The 17,583-nt window shown below is 37.6% G+C and overlaps 1 protein-coding gene across 3 annotated transcripts in view; it reads right to left on the bottom strand.

Annotated features, from left to right (window-relative positions):
* Positions 1–17,583, bottom strand: part of LOC139734588 (phosphofurin acidic cluster sorting protein 2-like) — a 115,748-nt gene that overhangs the window by 23,799 nt on the left and 74,366 nt on the right. For all 3 annotated transcript variants that reach the window (XM_071645372.1, XM_071645373.1, XM_071645374.1), the window contains exons 8-13: positions 12,068–12,288; positions 11,432–11,546; positions 10,483–10,824; positions 9,673–9,777; positions 3,588–3,694; positions 475–629 (exon numbers count right to left, since the gene is read on the bottom strand). In XM_071645372.1, the coding sequence (XP_071501473.1) occupies positions 475–629; positions 3,588–3,694; positions 9,673–9,777; positions 10,483–10,824; positions 11,432–11,546; positions 12,068–12,288 (1,045 nt within the window). The remainder of the gene's footprint in view (positions 1–474; positions 630–3,587; positions 3,695–9,672; positions 9,778–10,482; positions 10,825–11,431; positions 11,547–12,067; positions 12,289–17,583) is intronic.

The raw sequence follows: 17,583 nt of genomic DNA, 5'->3' as shown, positions 1-17,583 counted from the left end.
TTGTTTTCTTTGTTTTGTGTACCCAGCCTGTCCCTGTCTGTTCTTGTTGTGTGAAGTCCTTATATGTGATTGCTTTCCCTGCCTGTTTGTCATTTTGCCTCTGACGAAGATTCTGCTAGGATCGAAAGCTCAGGCCCCTTTTGACTCCAAATTTTATTGATTAATTTATTAATTCTGGTGAAAAGACAGCAGTATATTTCTTGGCAGACAAAAAAATCAAATACAAGGCAATGTGAAAAAGTAATAGTCTATTTGTGCTGAACAAAATTGAAAAAAAAAAAAAGGACAAACTGCTGATTCCATTTCTAGATACATGGTACTTATTTGATTGCAATACATACTTGTATCTGAGCATTATTCTTTGTAAATTGATATTTACAAGCCTAGTAGGAATTTGGAAATGCTTTTTACTGCCACAGGTCATCAAGGTCTATAAAATCATAAGAGCCCTTGAACGCTGACCTAACAGCTTACCAGCGGGTACGATGTAGAACTTGACGTAGTTGAGCCACTCTGATGATTTCGCAGAGAACTGCTCAACGTAGGACTTGAGAACGGTGCCCATGTAACCGTCACTCCCGCACACCCCAATCTTAATGGGAGACAAGACTTTGGCATTCTGATTGCAACTGAAAGACAAAACACACACAGTGGATTCGAGAGGATATTGATTTGATTTTCAACTGATATTATTTTCTATTGATTGGATTAGATTTCTGATCTGATTTCTGCACTTTTCAAAAAATAAACATCACAAAGAAATCTTCCAAGGATAACTATAAACTGAGAGATATTACATATGTGACTGCCCAGCTAGAAATCCACATAAAGTAGGCTGTAATGAATTTCTTTTCATGATAGTTCAAAACAGTAAGCTCTGAGCTTAAATGATATACAACTTGTTAAAATTGGACCATCCTAACCCACTTAAAAGGTGATTGAAATTAGAAAGAGTTAGGAGGTGCAGTTTCATAGAAAGGGGAGAATTTAAGAGGATTTAAAGATTAGTGTCACTCACGTGTGCTGTGCAGAAGTATCAATGAAAATGTATTCTATTTCCCAGTGAATGCAACGCTTGTCTAAAAAAATGTGGCCCAGAAAAAACTGCTAATACCTCAATTTTGGTTTTGTTTTAAGCTGCCAAATTTTTACACTAGGTAGATAAAAAGCTTACTCTCCCAGGTAAGAAAAAATTTAGAAAAGTCAGTCAATCCAAAGTGACAAATTTGGTCCATTACAGAGAATCCTAATCTGTGACTTTTTGTGGGGCTTGAGCCGGGCAGTCACATCTACAAATCATCCAATATGCATAAATGTAATAATAAACTTACGCAATAAGATCTAATTACAAAGAAATGCAAGAGACTGCCAATTTAAGTGAAAGCTTAACTTTGGTGGTCGTCTCATGGATTTTCAGCCTTGACATATCACGCGTAACATAAACACTGGTGATAGTGATAGGTCTACAGTGTAGCAAAGTCATTACAAAAATCACATATGCTCACACACCCACACCCTGCTAACACCAACACACAACACTCATGACTTAATCTCACTTACTAGTGCGTGTTCTACATGGATTTTGATGTACCTGTCCATTGCATTCATAGTTACGCTTAATGGCAGCATTATATGCTGTACCTTTCAATGAACTCTTACTTCTTTCAAATACAGAGCTGTGAAGCTCTATTTTGTTTCTTGTGACTTGGCTGTCAATTCATTTCCCTTAAATATAAGCAACTACAAACAACTCAACAACATCTATACACACTACTTTGAAATCTGTATACACGTTCTAAATCTACAAAAAGATTTTCTTTATCCAAAACCAAGAATTAACACAGGGTATGTATGTATTCAACATTCATACATAACTTTACTCATGCTTTTAAAAAGATGTGATCTTTCTAATTAGATTGAGATCAACACAACATCTCTCTGGCTGAAAGAGATATTCAGAGAAGGGAACGTCATTTTGACAGAGTAAATTGCCCATCGATGATCATCCATGCAGCCACAAAGTGACCATGGAGTGTCACAGCTGGGGATCAGCCATTCCTGTTTACTAATCAACACAGACAGGCTCATCATAAACTGTTCAGGGCGCAATCGGCTGTCCTCGCCAGTGACACAGTTAATCAGTCTAAGACGACTTTTAGCCCATCACAAAAAAAAAGGGGGGGGGGGAGAGAAAGAAAAGGGGGCATTGTCATCTAAGCCCCCTGCATGCAGGCAAGTGTGCAATTTGTGCCATGTGCCTGCTAGTGTCCAAGCATGCAGAGATGGTTGTCACAAAGAATGACCTCTGATGGAAAGACCTCAGTCATTACTCTACTGCCCAAACAGTCATTGTATCCTGCTAGATCTAATTAGACTCAATTACATTCATCACTGGCATGACCTTCCCCTCTGGCTAGACTGGATTAAGGCGCAAGAAGCTGTACAAAGTCAATTACCTCAAATACACATCTCTACGGGACTATGCATGGTCCTTTGTTTTTGCTTTTGGTGCTGCTGATGGGCTACTGCCATGACAACCTACAGGACATTGTGATACCATGTCTTTACTCCTTTGCATGTCACACTAATTTCCTGTCCATGGGTATATGTATGTAATTTGTACACATTTGACTCAATGGCACAGAGAGGGTTAAAGAAGGCCTAAGGTTAATGCCAACCTCTCCCCGTGGCTCATCGCTTTGGCATTGACTTCTGATCTCAATTTGTAGTATTCAAACAATCAGTGTTGGCTCTATAAACACTCACTCTTGGCTACCTCGTATCGTGTCATGAACTGGCCGGGATCAAAGGATTACGGCGCTACCGAGCACCAGATGTGATGGATCATCGTCGTATGAAAACATCCGCTTCATGTGGTATTCAAAGTATTGCTTTTAGAAGTCTGATAATCAGACTCAATTGTAATATTCAGCATTGTATAATGCCTAAAATGAAAAATTCTGAAAAATATCACATAACCGTATCATTTCATGAAGAAAAAAATTCTTTATCAATACAAACTCTGCAATTATCACATCAATACCTCGAAACCACCATTCTGATCACAATACATAATTTCTGTAATGAACTTTTGCCAAGATAGACATGTTGGATGTTCATGTACTTCCCCTTTATGAAATAAAATATCTTGTTCACTTAACGTGCTTAACTCTGTTGAGAGGAATACTGACTAAAGAATTTGCTAGATAAAACAAGTGCTTTCTATGTTTTACTTCCCTGTCTATGTAGACACTAATTTGAAGAATATCATGACAGACTTTTTGCAAATAGTGCAAGTTGAACAGAAGGGCAGTACTGCTTGTCACTCAACATGCTACTGTCAAAGGGGGAGCTGCAGCACTCCAGAAACTTTTCAGGCAGTTGATTAGCGATATCCTGTCGTCGTGGAAGAAGATCAGCATGTTTGGTGTCTAACACACGCTACTACAACATGAAATACCTGTCAAACGATTTCTTTCCCTTTTCATGATCTCATTTTCTCCTTAACGAGGAAAGACAGGCAAGTATTGATGATGATGCATGCATGCACGCTAACTAGTTTTGCTTGGGCCTACTGGTACACTTACAACTTCTGTATTTTTTGGACGATGAAATGTATAGTTGCTTCCACATCGGTCGCTGACTGCGTGGTAACCATGCTCAGCCGTGTCCCATGTAAGCACTGTGCAATGAACTGTAAAACAAGCAAAGCAATGCATGATATGAGTTCAGAAATGTAGCATATTTGTTTTGTTTTTTTCTACCATTGTGTTAACTCTCTATCTGTCTCAGTTTATTTCCCTTGGGCTGTGTGCAATTCAAACTTTAATAGAGTTGGCACATCACACATTCTCACAATCATTATTATCACTATCATCTTTAATCATTACTGTTATCAGCATCATATTCATTACTACATGAACTACTGTAACTCTAATCACATTTGTTTGTAGTTGCTGCAATTCAATCATGTTCATACAGTTACTGAAACCCATTTATCCATTCTCTTGTGCATGTTCAAATGTTGTTTTCTATATCTAGCAGAAATTACAAAATGACACTGTGGAGCGTCATGATGTACATATACCTAAAATCTATTCACAATTTTAGACTCGTTCATCTTAAAATTGTTTGTTTATAAACTCACATGCAGTCTTTTTAGAATAGTCATGCTTCATCATAAGCCTTTAAACCACTCGATTCACGAAATTGTAATTGGAACAGATATATTGAATGAGGCATAATACCTTCAATTGATCCTAATCACGAAAAGAATTAAATATCGATCTTTTTTTCTTCCTTCTCTTTTTAATTCAGGGGATTGAAAAAAAGAAAAAAGAAAACAAGTTAAGCTAAGAATAAACATGTAGCTGACTTATATCAGGGGCTAAAAAGAACTTCTTCATTTATACAGTAAAGAGACCATACTAGGGATAATATATTCATTGAACCAACCCTACTAGATTCTACAGTAACTACAGTCTCTGTAAAACACCCATCAGGTTGCCATGAGCACTCGGTTCAAATGCATCAATGATCATACTTCCCCCACCCGACCAAAGAAAAAAGAAAGAAAGAAAGAAAGAAAAAGACACAAACTACAAATAATCAGGGGATCTTTTGGGGCCATCTTTAATGTTGATTAATGTTTTCACTCAGTGACAAATGCCTCTCAAATGATCTTGACAATGTTCTGCATGATGAGTGAAAAGAAACTCTCTTACGATGTTTATGCTACATGTTGTAATACATATGCAACATGGTGATAGACGATCCCCTTTAAGAATATGTGTCCAACAAGTCTTGCTTTTGGGCACAAACAGGAAGATTCCCCCTGAATAATGCATTGCATTGATTGTGAACTTTGGAGAACGGCGCATGAATAATCACCATGCCCACACTCCGCCGCTCTCCCGTCCCTTTGGTTCTCACTCGATTACATCCACATTCGCAACGTGAGGTCGAGAATATGTTAGCGGCAAAGGCCACATATAATCAGATCAACAGATAATGTCCTCGCGCGTGAGATTACTTGGCAAAGGTAAGTGGCCACAGGGGAGCATGGGTAGATGGAAGCTACCCTTCTGAGACAGACCAGAGGACGTCTGCTCTCATGCACATTGATTTCATAGACACCACGGCCATGAGTGGCAAGGACTGTAATATCATTATGCGGATACACTTTGAGGGACCAAAGATAATGATTTCTTGAGGGAAAATTTAATTTTCATAACTGATATCAAGATTTTGAATTGTGGATTACGCATTCATGAAAAAGTCTTATTCACATCTAATCTTCAGAAATATTGCCGTCACAAATTGCTAGTATCATGATTCTGAGTTCATCACATGATACAAAAAAAAGAAAGAATATATAACTTAGAATTGTAGAATTCATTTTCCACCTATACATATCAATCAATTGAATAGACAACATACTTGAAACATTAACAACATTGTTTGTTACAGCAATACAGTCAGACATTCATATATCTACAAGGGAACTATAATTCAAGAATGTATACAAGGGAAGACAGCTGTATCTTCAGTGCTTGCATGCTGGTATGCTTCTATTACATTAATCACTTTTTTTAAAAGTCCACAGTAGGCGTTTTCACATCAGCCCGATAAAAATCCAAGCTCGAGATATTTTTCGCGATTGCGAGTTAGCGCGCTATTTCATTTCTTATTCACATCAGCCCGAAGAGAATTAGCCCGAATTTTTGTCGAGCCAATTCGACAGCTGAGTATGTGCAAACAGCATCAGTAATGTGTGTGCCCTCTCAAAAATTCCTCACGGTTTGTGTGCAGTTTGCCTCGATCGTTCGGGCTACACACGCTAGGCATGATGGGATGCATCGCGCTAATTTCTCGAGTCGTTTTCACATTATCAAATAGCGCGCTACTATCCCGCTATTTAAGGAATTTCCCGAGTTGGACTCGAGAAATTTTCTCGATCAGAGCGATACAATTAGCGCGCTAATTTGTGTTCACATTATCAAATAGCGCGCTATTTCGCTATCGGGATAATTTCTCAAGTCAGAAAATAGCGCGCTATTTCAAAACATCGCGCTGATGTGAAAACGCCTTTTGAGTTGCTGACATCTCTACAAGCTTGTATTTTACATGGACCTTTCTTTTCCCATATACATAATGATTCTGAACAAAGAGTTTCATATGGATTATTCACTTGCTCATCTCTTTATTTTTTTCCACTTTCAAATGTATGTTCATAAATTTTGAATAACATTGATTTGTTGTAAATGTTGTATCTGAAAGAATTTATGATAATAAAAATAAATTTTGATTTGAATTGAACATCTGAATCACACACCAGGTTCTTGGGAGTCTCCCATAATAATCTTTTGTTTTTTATCTCTAAACAGAAGAGCGACATTTTCCTAAACAATGAAATGTAATTAGTATGTGACCAACTTTCAAACAAACAGGAAGGACGAAATTCCTCTTCACTGAATAGCATTCATGAGTTTCCCTTTCGTTGTTAGCATATACATTGTACATTGTACATCTGTCTTAAACATCACAGATTACAAATTTGTTGTGCACAAGGACTTGGATATGAAATATAGTGTCAAGTTCAAATTTGGAAAGCAGCACATCAGTGTGGTTTCATATTTTTTGTCAAGAATAAGGTGAAAATAGTTATGGTAATATCCCGCCAGGTTAGTCAGCCCCTTTGGTTTACCAGCTTTATGTCCTTTAATGTATCACTTTGCTGGATGTACACATTGCAATCAAGATTCTATGTGGTGAATTATAGTGACATTATTTCATTATTATTTTTTTTATATTCTTTATTCAAATTTCATTCAATACAACAAAATTCACATTCACAAAAACAAAACATTATAATACAAAGATATAACACACACACACACACTCACACAAAATAAGAAGATAATATCAACAATTGATTTTCACACCAAATTTTATCTGAATGAATTGAAGAGATGCTCTCATGAAAAGTGAGGTCATCATATTCCAGTATAAATCACAGCCACATAACCAATGTGACCACAAATCATTGCTGTAAATCCTCTCCTTTGTTGACTTCACACCAAGTAATATTGCCTGGATAGCTTTTAATAAATGGCAGATGATCAGTGATATGATACAAATGTCAGAACTGGAAATAACCACGCTGCCAATATTCGAGATACTCCCCCCCCCCCCCCCCCCTCAATCCAACAAAGAGACAGGTTTGCTCGTATCTTCTGTTTTCAAATAGAAGCCCAACTAATATTTAATCCAATCACATCACTGACTCCCTTCAGTATGGCATGGACAGAAAGGGTTACCTTGAGCTAGACTGATTGAATTATTGTCATCAAAATACTGCTGGTATAACTGCCCCTGAGAACTAATAAAGAGATGGAGGCATATTAAAATCCCTTGCTGCTTTGCCATTCTCTAGGCTTTATTTGTATCCCTCGACTGCAGCAACACTGATATTTTTAGAACTGAATATCCTTTGTTTTGTTCAAGAGTAACCTTTACTTATCTATGAGATTTATCGTATCTAATGCAATTCATATTACACCATGATATCAATATCACACAGTTTGTGGTATGAGCAGCATGTCAAGACCACATCCAAACAAAAGCCTAAACCAGTATGTATAATGGCACATCTGTGCCATCTTGCTAATTGCTTTTCAACAATGCAGAACAAGTTTGATTTTCATGAATAGAAACACTCACAAGTCATGTACATGTCACTATGCAATTCATGACATGCATGAAACATGACACACATATCGCTTGCAATATAATACCTTTTTGAAGGCCATATTCATCTTTGTTGAGGCAAGCTAATTGCTTGTGAATAATGATGATTCTGCTGTAGTCTCACTTTTCATATGCACTTTGTTTCATATGCTTGTACATGCCGTGTGCAATGGCAAAACAACATCTTGCTGCTTTATCAGTAGATTAACTGGCAATCAATGATTAATCTGTGATAGAAACATATATTACTTGGGTAAAGCACATGTCAGTCTTAATCTACTTCTTTGATTGTTACACCAACTTTAATTAGAACTGGAATTGTGATTTGCTTGCTGTGATTTTGACACCTTTGAACTTTAAATGTCTACATTCTGCATGCTTTAGAAGTGTTTCTTCTCATATTCAACATGAAATTACAATGAATACAGAATTACAGTGATTAGCAGAGTATATATGCATAAGGAACTAGCTCAACAGACACTGGTGAGGTAAGAGAAGCGACTGAGTGTTGGGGGAAGAGGAGGGAAGGTGGGCAACTACCTCTATGTCCAACACTAAACCTCTCACAACTACCATCCAAACATCATATTGGCAGTGCATATAAACATGTTGCAATGGGATTAAAATACTTATAGAAGAATGAAACTCAAGTATACGCATAGATTGAGTGAAGGCAGTAATATCAGTAGAACACATCAGCGAAGTTTGAGGGAAATCGGACAATCAATTCAAAAGTTATGAATTTTTAAAATTTCGGTGCCACCACCACTGGATGAGGAAGACTACTACAGTTCATGATGTTATGCATGGACAATGATTTAATCTTTTATGCAAAGTACACATTCCCTCCACTTGTTACTGACAACAATATTGTTCTCCCTGCTTTCTGACAGAGCTAAGTCAAGTGCTCTTTTATCATGTCAGAAAAGTGAAAAATATGCTCACTTTTCATCTTATTTCCTTTACCAGATATACCAATGCCCTATCTGAGATGTGACATCACAAACTGTTGTAGTCTTCTCATCAAGCAGTGGCAGCACTGAAACTCTAAAAATTCATAACTTTTCAACCAATTGTCAGATTTTCCTCAAACTCTACTAATATTGCTGTATTCCCTAAATCCCAATATATATATTTGGGTTTCATTCTCCTTTAAGAGGGTCAAAAGGCTGGTGGGACTTAACATCAAGTCTGATGAACATTGCAAAAAAAAAAAAAAATGTTTGTGGCTATTAAAATGGCAGCAAACTGCTTTTGCTGCTAGCTTGTGTATCAATCATGTCATAACTTGTGGAAATGTGGTAGAAGCTAGCACACTCATCTGATAACCCTATCTGTGCCCAAGGCATTTCATGGCCAATGCCAAGGTGCCTCTAGTGTCAGCTCATTATGAACTAAACGAAAAGTAATTCTTTACATTATCATACTCCACTTTTCTAGGCTTCCTGCCATGGTTAATGAATAAAACTGATCAAATGGGGAAAGACACTAAACAATAGGCCTATTCATGAAAGTACACAATATCATTCACACCATATGATAGAGGCATTAAAACAACAGTAACAGTGGCATGTGGATAAGTAATTTGCAGTGTATTTGAGCATACACAAAACAGGTGTTCCATTGTATGCAAGCAAATATGGATGGAGTGCGTGATGGATGAAATAAAACTGGAACAGGATGCCTCTGAGGCCTTGATGCCTGATTCTGCTTTGCATCCATTACTCCCATTGCATTAAAGATGACGTTCACACTATCCGTTAGAGTCAAAAGATGATCTCATCATCAAGTCCTCAGCTTTCTACCGACAGAAAATTGATGTCAAAGCGGCTAAACGTCTGCACAAAATCTATTGTGTGTTCCATCTTGATTCCCTGAATGCTATGTATTCCTGATCATACGTCAAGAAAGTAAAATTCTTACCTGACCCTGCTTTTCGGAGATGTTGACGAGGAGGATTTTTTCCGGAGCCGTTTCATCTGTCAGCCAGAGTTCTGACAGCTGCTCGGCCACGGACAGTTTGGGTTTCTGGAAAACAACACATGGAGATATCATGTAGATCTACCTGAAATCTTCTACGGTCTTTTATGAAAACTGACAGAATCTCAATCTAAAGTCCATGGAAGATAAAGTAGTATGATGTTGATGTAAAACGCCCAGCTCTGGTTCATTTTTCTTTTCAACATACTCATACATTTTCATTGGCAAAACAGAGCCATTAAAAAAAGACATTTGCTCATGATCATCTTGAACACAAAGTGAAATATACACAAAACAAAAGAACTAGAAAATCCTCATAGAGGACTAGTCAGTGTCAAAACATTCATATCATGAAAGCCTATAGCCATGAAGAAGATGAATTACAAGGTGAAAACATGCAAACTTCAATGAGACAAAGGCACAGCAGTTTTATGCTATTATAATCAAAGGTGTGAAATATTTGGAGAGAAGCAAAGTTAGGGATGAACATGGTGAGCATGTTAGCTTTCGAATGACAATGATCAGCAAATGAAATGTTATTTTTGTTTTTTTTAAGCATCTGCGGAGCATCTTTTTTTTTTTTTTAGTTCAATACCACTAGCTAACTTAAACTTAAATGGGCAAATGCTAGCTTCATTTCAGCCACTGCAACTTTAGGTGGAGCTGCTGATCATGCATTTATATTGAGTGTTTTATAGGGAAATCAGTGCAACATACTTTCTTCTCATTTTTTTTTTTTTTTTTTGTGCTCACTTTCTTGTCACCGACGCCAATGCTGTTAGACCTCTCAGCTGACCGATTCCGCCGATGCTCGCTGTGCTGGCCCTCCTTGCTGGACCCCTTGCGGTCCCGCCCCGTGCTGCTGCTCCTCTTGTAGCTCTCCCTGGCAGCCCCCGTCAGGAGGGCCCCACCCGTCCCAGTCAGGGCCCCTCTGTCTCCGTTGGCCGTGGGCACGGGGTTCCGGTTGGCATCGGTGCTTTGGGAGCTGGCGGTGCTCCCCTGGCGCCGGTGGTCGCTCACCTTGCTGGAGCTGTTGTCCTCCTCCTCATCCATGATGGTAGGCTCCTCGGCGTGTACATCAGAAGAAAAGATCTCCTGGGAGATGTCAAAAGAAGCAAAATAATACATTTGATACTTTACCTAGACTAATGTAATAGGCTAGCCTCCTTTCATCAGTACCTGATAAGTTCCATAGTTACAAATTCAAATATTTGGAGGGAAAACACAGACCGCAACATGTATTATATTATTTCTCTGTTCATCATCATGAAAGCAATTTGCCTTTTTCTAATATATTGATAAAGGTTATCATAGTATGCTGTGTTTTTGCATTTATTAACATCTGGTCCTATGCGGAAATATTACAAACATCAGTGATCACATGGCAATGAAAACTTTTCTATCCTGTTAAAAAGCCATTGATTCATTTAGTGCTGTTAGACAAGGAACTCTTTCACCCAGCAGTCATGGGCACAAACTACTGACCATCCCCCCCCCCAAAAAAAAAGTAACACAAGACGTATCATTCAGGATTCATGATCTAGATGAGTTGGAAGAGGGACTGCATGGGGTCTGCTAACATTATGTACATGGCTAATGGCTCTTATATGTGTCTTTATGACTCAGATGGTGACAAAAGGCAGTTGAAACTGTCTGATTCAATGACCGGTGCCACTCATCACTACCAATGTGCTGGTCATACCTGTGAGTGCTTGACCGTGTCCTGGCTGTTGTCAAGAGAGAGCTCAGACTGACCCACATGCTCCATGTCCTCGGCCATGGAGCTGGACGTCGGGATGCCTTGCGAAAAGAACGGCCTGTGACGCACAGAGTAATGAAAAGACGTCGGACTAAAACACTGCATTCATGAGCTGATATCACTAGTAATGTCATGTGATGAATGGAATGTGACCTCTTTGGTCAACAGAGATGTATGACTGATCTCATAAGTTTGGTTTAAAAGAAATATTATAATCACAACTCCATATCTCCTCTTATTCATACACTGCTGATTATTGTAAAAACTACAAAGTGTCAAGCAAAGGCCACTTAAAAAACCCCAAACAAACCAGAAACAAATTGTACAGAATCGTTCAGGTCATAGGTACGTTTGTATCAATGGCAAATTCATGCAGATTTTCAACCTGAAGCATATTGACCTATCCATATGTACTTCAGACACTGTCCTCAAAACCATGTAATGTTACTGGTAATTAGAGTGATAAAAATGAGAGCAAACTATCGGCACAAGGTGTGAGCGTGTGTGTGTGTGCGTTCTCCAATTAAATCACTTGTTTCGCCAGATAGAGCAAGGCGTCATCATCAGGAGGTGTCTCACCTTAGGACTGGTTTTGGTGTGGATCCGATGCTCATTTCATCGGGATCCATGTCCGGGCCGCTGTCACTGTAGTTGATGAGATCCAGGTCATCATAGAGGAAGTCCTCATCTATCGGCGTCTGGTCCTGGTCTTCAAATGGGTAGGGCTCGGTATCGCTCTCGTCGCTCGCTACCTTGAACTTCCGCAAGAGTGCAATGAACTTCTGCTTGAAGTTGCGTTGCTGTTGGTGGTGATAAGAGTTGGGAATCTCACTCCTTTTAATACTAAAAGATATTTGTGGGTCCATGCAGTACAATTTCATTCAGACTTACTGTGTATGATTGAGTGAAATAACTGCACATATACGTATAAAGAAAGTCATCCTTGGTTGAAAAACTGAACAATGCCATGTACATTAATAGACATCTTGTATTTCTGTGTGTGTGTGCATATATGCGTGTGTGTTTGTGTTTGTGAGTGTGTGTGTATAATACACATTTTCTCTTCGGAGACTTGACAGGATACAAAGGCTGAAGAACAGAAAAAAAGCCACGAAAAACAAAAGCAAGACAGTCATAACACTGTTGACCAAGTGGTTTCTGCAACATTTTCAGAAATTCCCAGTCCCCACTAATAGTGAATCGCCTGTTATAAACATACTATTCTGAAACTCAAATTGAAGGAAACAAGTCAGCAAACAGAGAATCTTGTATGAATAAGAGAGGATGTGTAACTTTAGATGGTTATTCTGCACCACAAGTGTTGCACGGCAAATTGGGAATAGAAACACTGTTTTTAAATGTGCTATTACATTTCTTCAAATACCACAGTATTTTGATTGATACTTAAGCTTGCCTAGTTTCCTGTTTATAGAAGTTATTTCCATAGCCCAGAATAGTAACTGAGAGTTTAAGACTTTGATATACTAACATAGTGAATGTTGGCATTAATGATGTAACAACTGTCATCCAAGTTTCACACTAACCACAGAAATTTATTCAGTGCAATTGAGCAATTTCACCAAGTACTAAATGTCTCAGCACATAGCCAATGTCACTCATTAATACTGTTTTGAATTCTTTCCAAACCGAATCATGTCTGCTATTGGTTGACTGATAATCAAAATATTTACTCCATGCTGTCTCGTTATTGTTTTGTTGTGCATATCTTTTTTATGAGATAAAGTAATAAGCAAAAGTGTCTAAAATTGTGTACAAATTATTCTTAAGGACTTGAAAAAAAAAAGACAGACTAGGAGCAAATTATTTTGATCAGCGTGCCCTTTCAAATAACCTTCTGTGAACAAAACAATATCAGCCTTGGAATAGATTATGAGGCTAAACCACTTTATCTGGATCAAAGCAATCTGCACTCTAGTGAGAGCTTCAGGAGTCTGACCTGGCCATGGGGCATTTTGCATAATGCAGTATAGTATAACACCACAGTATGAAGTCGAGCTGCTTTTTATACCATAATGTAACTGCAACCACATACACATGCACATACAACGTCACTTGCACATACCACATCAACAATTTTTCTGAACTTCTAACAGGGAGGAGAATTAGCTACATATTAAAATTAGAGACGACTGTTTACATACAAAAGACACAAACAGCAAATGACATGCTTTTGACTGAATACAACAAACTGGGTGGTCACTTGGAATTATACTACATTCATCTGCAGAACGTAAAAACGACTGACGGCCATTCAAAAAATAACCCAAACCTGACGCCATGCACTTTTGCTAAAAATGGCAAATAGATTAATAGAATAACAAAAACATCTTCTGCGCTCTACAGTGATTCAACTTGCACTTGCTTATTTTCTGGGGGGGGGGGGGGGGGAAATCATTCTGCTGTAAAGCATCTAATAATATACCAAACAAATATTGTTAGTGATACTACAGTGATCCAACTTGCACTTGCTTATTTACTGGGGGGGGGGGGGGAATCATTCTGCTGTAAAGCATCTAATAACATACCTAACAAATATTGTTAGTAAAATGGGATTTTATTTGAAAAGACATGTTATGAACAGCTTTATGCATTAAATTTTTTTTTGATTTTTTCTTCATGGCTTTTCATCCTTCTTTTATCTTTGCCACAAGCTTTATGTCAGATTGCACTGTCTGAGTACACTGTGAGCTTCAATCTCATTCTCACTTCCATTCTCTGGGATTTGGCTCTCCTGTTAAGAATACACAGACACAGAATCTCTGGATTTGGCCTGCAGGAATAAATTACCTGCAGGATCTGGAGCTCGGTAAATTACGAAACCACAGAGAAAGTTACAGATAGCTCTCTGGAAAACTGCCGATAAATTGTGAATGCCTTGTTTACACAAGTTTGTGTGAATTCAATGTAGATTAGCTTTGTCCATGTGTGTGTGTGTGTGTGTGTGTGTGTGTGTGTGTCTGTGTGTGTGTTTGTGTGTAAGAAATAAAGCTTTTAGACTTGGAGAGGGTACACTGGAATGAACATTTTGATCATTTGTTTTTGTTTTTTTCAAATAGCACTGCAATTTCTTCAAATAAATACTAATTATGCTCCTTTCAATCCTATAAGAGCTATCAAAAGCTTGGAATCATGGAGGCCTTTTCTGGAAGGTTGCTAAAACCAAAACAAACTAACAAACCTTTGATTATTTCTAAACTTGTTTTTAATAACAGTGCAATTTCTTCAAATAGATAATGAAGTAGCTCCTTTCAATATCATAACAGCTATCAAAAGCTTGGAATCATCAAGGCCTTTTCTGGAAGGTCAATAACACCCATGAAAATACTTGATCTGAGGACCATGTATCTATGAGAACACAATATTTTCAGAATATTTGCATGATCTAAAAGAAAGTACACTTCTCTGAAAATGAAAAGCACATTCAAATAAGCCTTCTATATATATCACACACATAGGCAGTGAGACCATGCTCCGCTATTCATTATTATTTTACATTCTTGAAAAGACACACGAGTCTTCCTTTAATGAAATTCCAGGAAACATCCTTCTGCATCCAGGCAGTCTCTGCAATCGTCTCAATTCCATCGTCAACTGACTGTGAGCAAATCATTTCTGCACTTTTCACTCGTTATGATACAGTAAGATGAATCACATTGGCTTCCATGAACCTATTTTTCCAGTAAGAATACTTCATGCTTGCCTTGTCCCTTAAAATAAAACATCTGAATAGAAATCATAAGAATAGATTATAAAACTACAAGTATAGATACACTGTAATTGGCAAAAATATTGTATAAGAGTTGCAGGGGTGAAATTCATGAATGCACAGTTGATAACTGAAACATAACATAATTCCCTAGTCATTGTTGGGATTGTTTAAACAAATATTAAGCATGCTATTTGCTCATTTTTCATCCTTGGTTTTAGTTCCCTTTAAAGGCATATATATATATACATATATATATATATATATATATATATATATATATATATATATATATATATATGTTGATAAGGTAGTCCACGTGTTGGCAAGATAAAAAGATAAGTAACAAAGCTGCAACAAAGTTCATGCTGTATTCACCAACGGTGTGAAGAAATAAACCGTTGGTGAATACAGCATGAACTTTGTTGCAGCTTTGTTACTTATATATATATATATATATACATATATATATATATATATATATATATATATATATATATATATATATATATATTTGTGGTTTTTTTTAAATGTAGATAATGCATCACCTTGCACATTCATTGGATATTTTTGCACATGCATTCAGAGTAAACATATCAAGGAACGCAAGCAAAGAATTTCCATTTAATGTTGAGGTGGGTAGATACAACTAAAACATCCCCAGAGGAAAGACTGATACTCTGCGGAAAAAAAAAAAATCCTTTGGAGAATGCGTCAGAAAAAAAACAAAACAAAAAAAATCACAAGGTGTCCTTGATATGAGATACCTGAGGGGAAAGTGAGATGTAGGCAAAGCATTTTTTCGAGGTCAGATCGCGGAAATGAGAGAAACACCACGACCACGATCACTGAAATTAGTATCGCCATGGTGTACCCCTCACTCTAGATTGTCGAGGGCGCTTTTTTTGACGTCACACATAATTTACGGCCAGAGACGCAGTTAATAATTGACAAAACCGCAACAGGCTTCGATGCTGGATACAAATGATCCATGCCTGGTGAATTCCTTTCACTGTATCTGTATGCAAGCTTTCTATCAAAACAAAGCGACGCGATGGATAAAAACCCCTGGGGAATTGTAACTAGATGGCAAAGAGGTTGCTATGGAGTAAATATTCCATTAGCTACAAACAATAGTCTTCACTGCAATAGGGTATGTATGGAAATTCTATTAACTCTTCTAATTCTGACACACAAACAAAGACATGAAAACATCTACAATGTGAATGGTGAAGTCTGATGAAGAGAGCAATTCCACGGCAGAGTACAATCAACTGGGATGCCTCAATTTTCTCCCATAATCACTGCATCAGCAAGAAGTACATGGCAAATTGATTTACATTCTCGAGATTATGAAATTCACTGGTCTTGACTGCTGACCAATGAAAGATCAATGAAAGACCAATGAAAGATCAATGAAAGATCAATGAAAGACCTTTACCCATCTCTGCAGAAAGGAAATATTTCTCAATATATTCATATCTTTCACAGTAATTTGCATTTCGTTGATTTATGATCGCGGGACTTTAATACCTAGTGCTTGTTATGACTAGAATATGATACTGCAGGAGAGGACATTTTCAGTGAGCAAATTTTTGTCCATTTTGCACGACATAAATTAACTAGTATGGAAATGAAAGTATGCAATTTTATTGCTTGTTGCTTTGCTTTTTTTTTCTTATTTGTACTTTTCCTCACATTAACTAGTTCTGTAACAGAATCACAGTAACTTTTGACCATAAACCTTGACCAATCACTGCTTAAATGTACAAGTAAATAGTTTCTACCGTATCCACCAACTCATATCACCAATGGACATTCTGGGTGAAAAAATGGCTTAAAATAATGTATATGATAATGCTAGCAGTGTATAGGTTGCATTTCCGACATTTCAGATGCAACTGAGCTAGATATTCTGTAGCTAGTTTTGGTATTCTGCACCTGAAATTAAAACTGCAAAGTATGAGCTGATACAACATCAAGACATATGTACAATGTACTAGTACTCGTCACAATGTGCACCCTTTGTGAGTTAGCAAACCACTAGGATTACAATGGAGTGATGCAGGACAATGCTGCTACACCTCCACACATCTCTGGCAGTATGTCATAATAGCAATTCCCAACCATCCTTAGATGTACATATATGGCTTTTAAACCCAATCGTAGCCAAACATGAGATCACCATGTGCAGCATCAATGACATTTTGCAACGAAGGCTGTGAGAGGATTAAATACCCAGAAATTGTTGAATTCTTATCAGGAAAGAACATCATTGAGTGTGTTTCTACTGAACGATAAAAATTTGAGGTGATGCGAGGTGATGCACCTAAAAATTTTCCCTACAGTAGAATCACATCAAGTAGTG

The sequence above is a fragment of the Diadema antillarum genome, unplaced genomic scaffold (assembly GCF_040938485.1).
Source record: "Diadema antillarum isolate AM-2024a unplaced genomic scaffold, OU_Dant_1.0 seq00000533_RagTag, whole genome shotgun sequence".
NCBI classification, from domain to species: domain Eukaryota; kingdom Metazoa; phylum Echinodermata; class Echinoidea; order Diadematoida; family Diadematidae; genus Diadema; species Diadema antillarum.
Note: the sequence above shows the minus strand (reverse complement) of the source record. Positions and strands in the feature narration are given on the sequence as shown.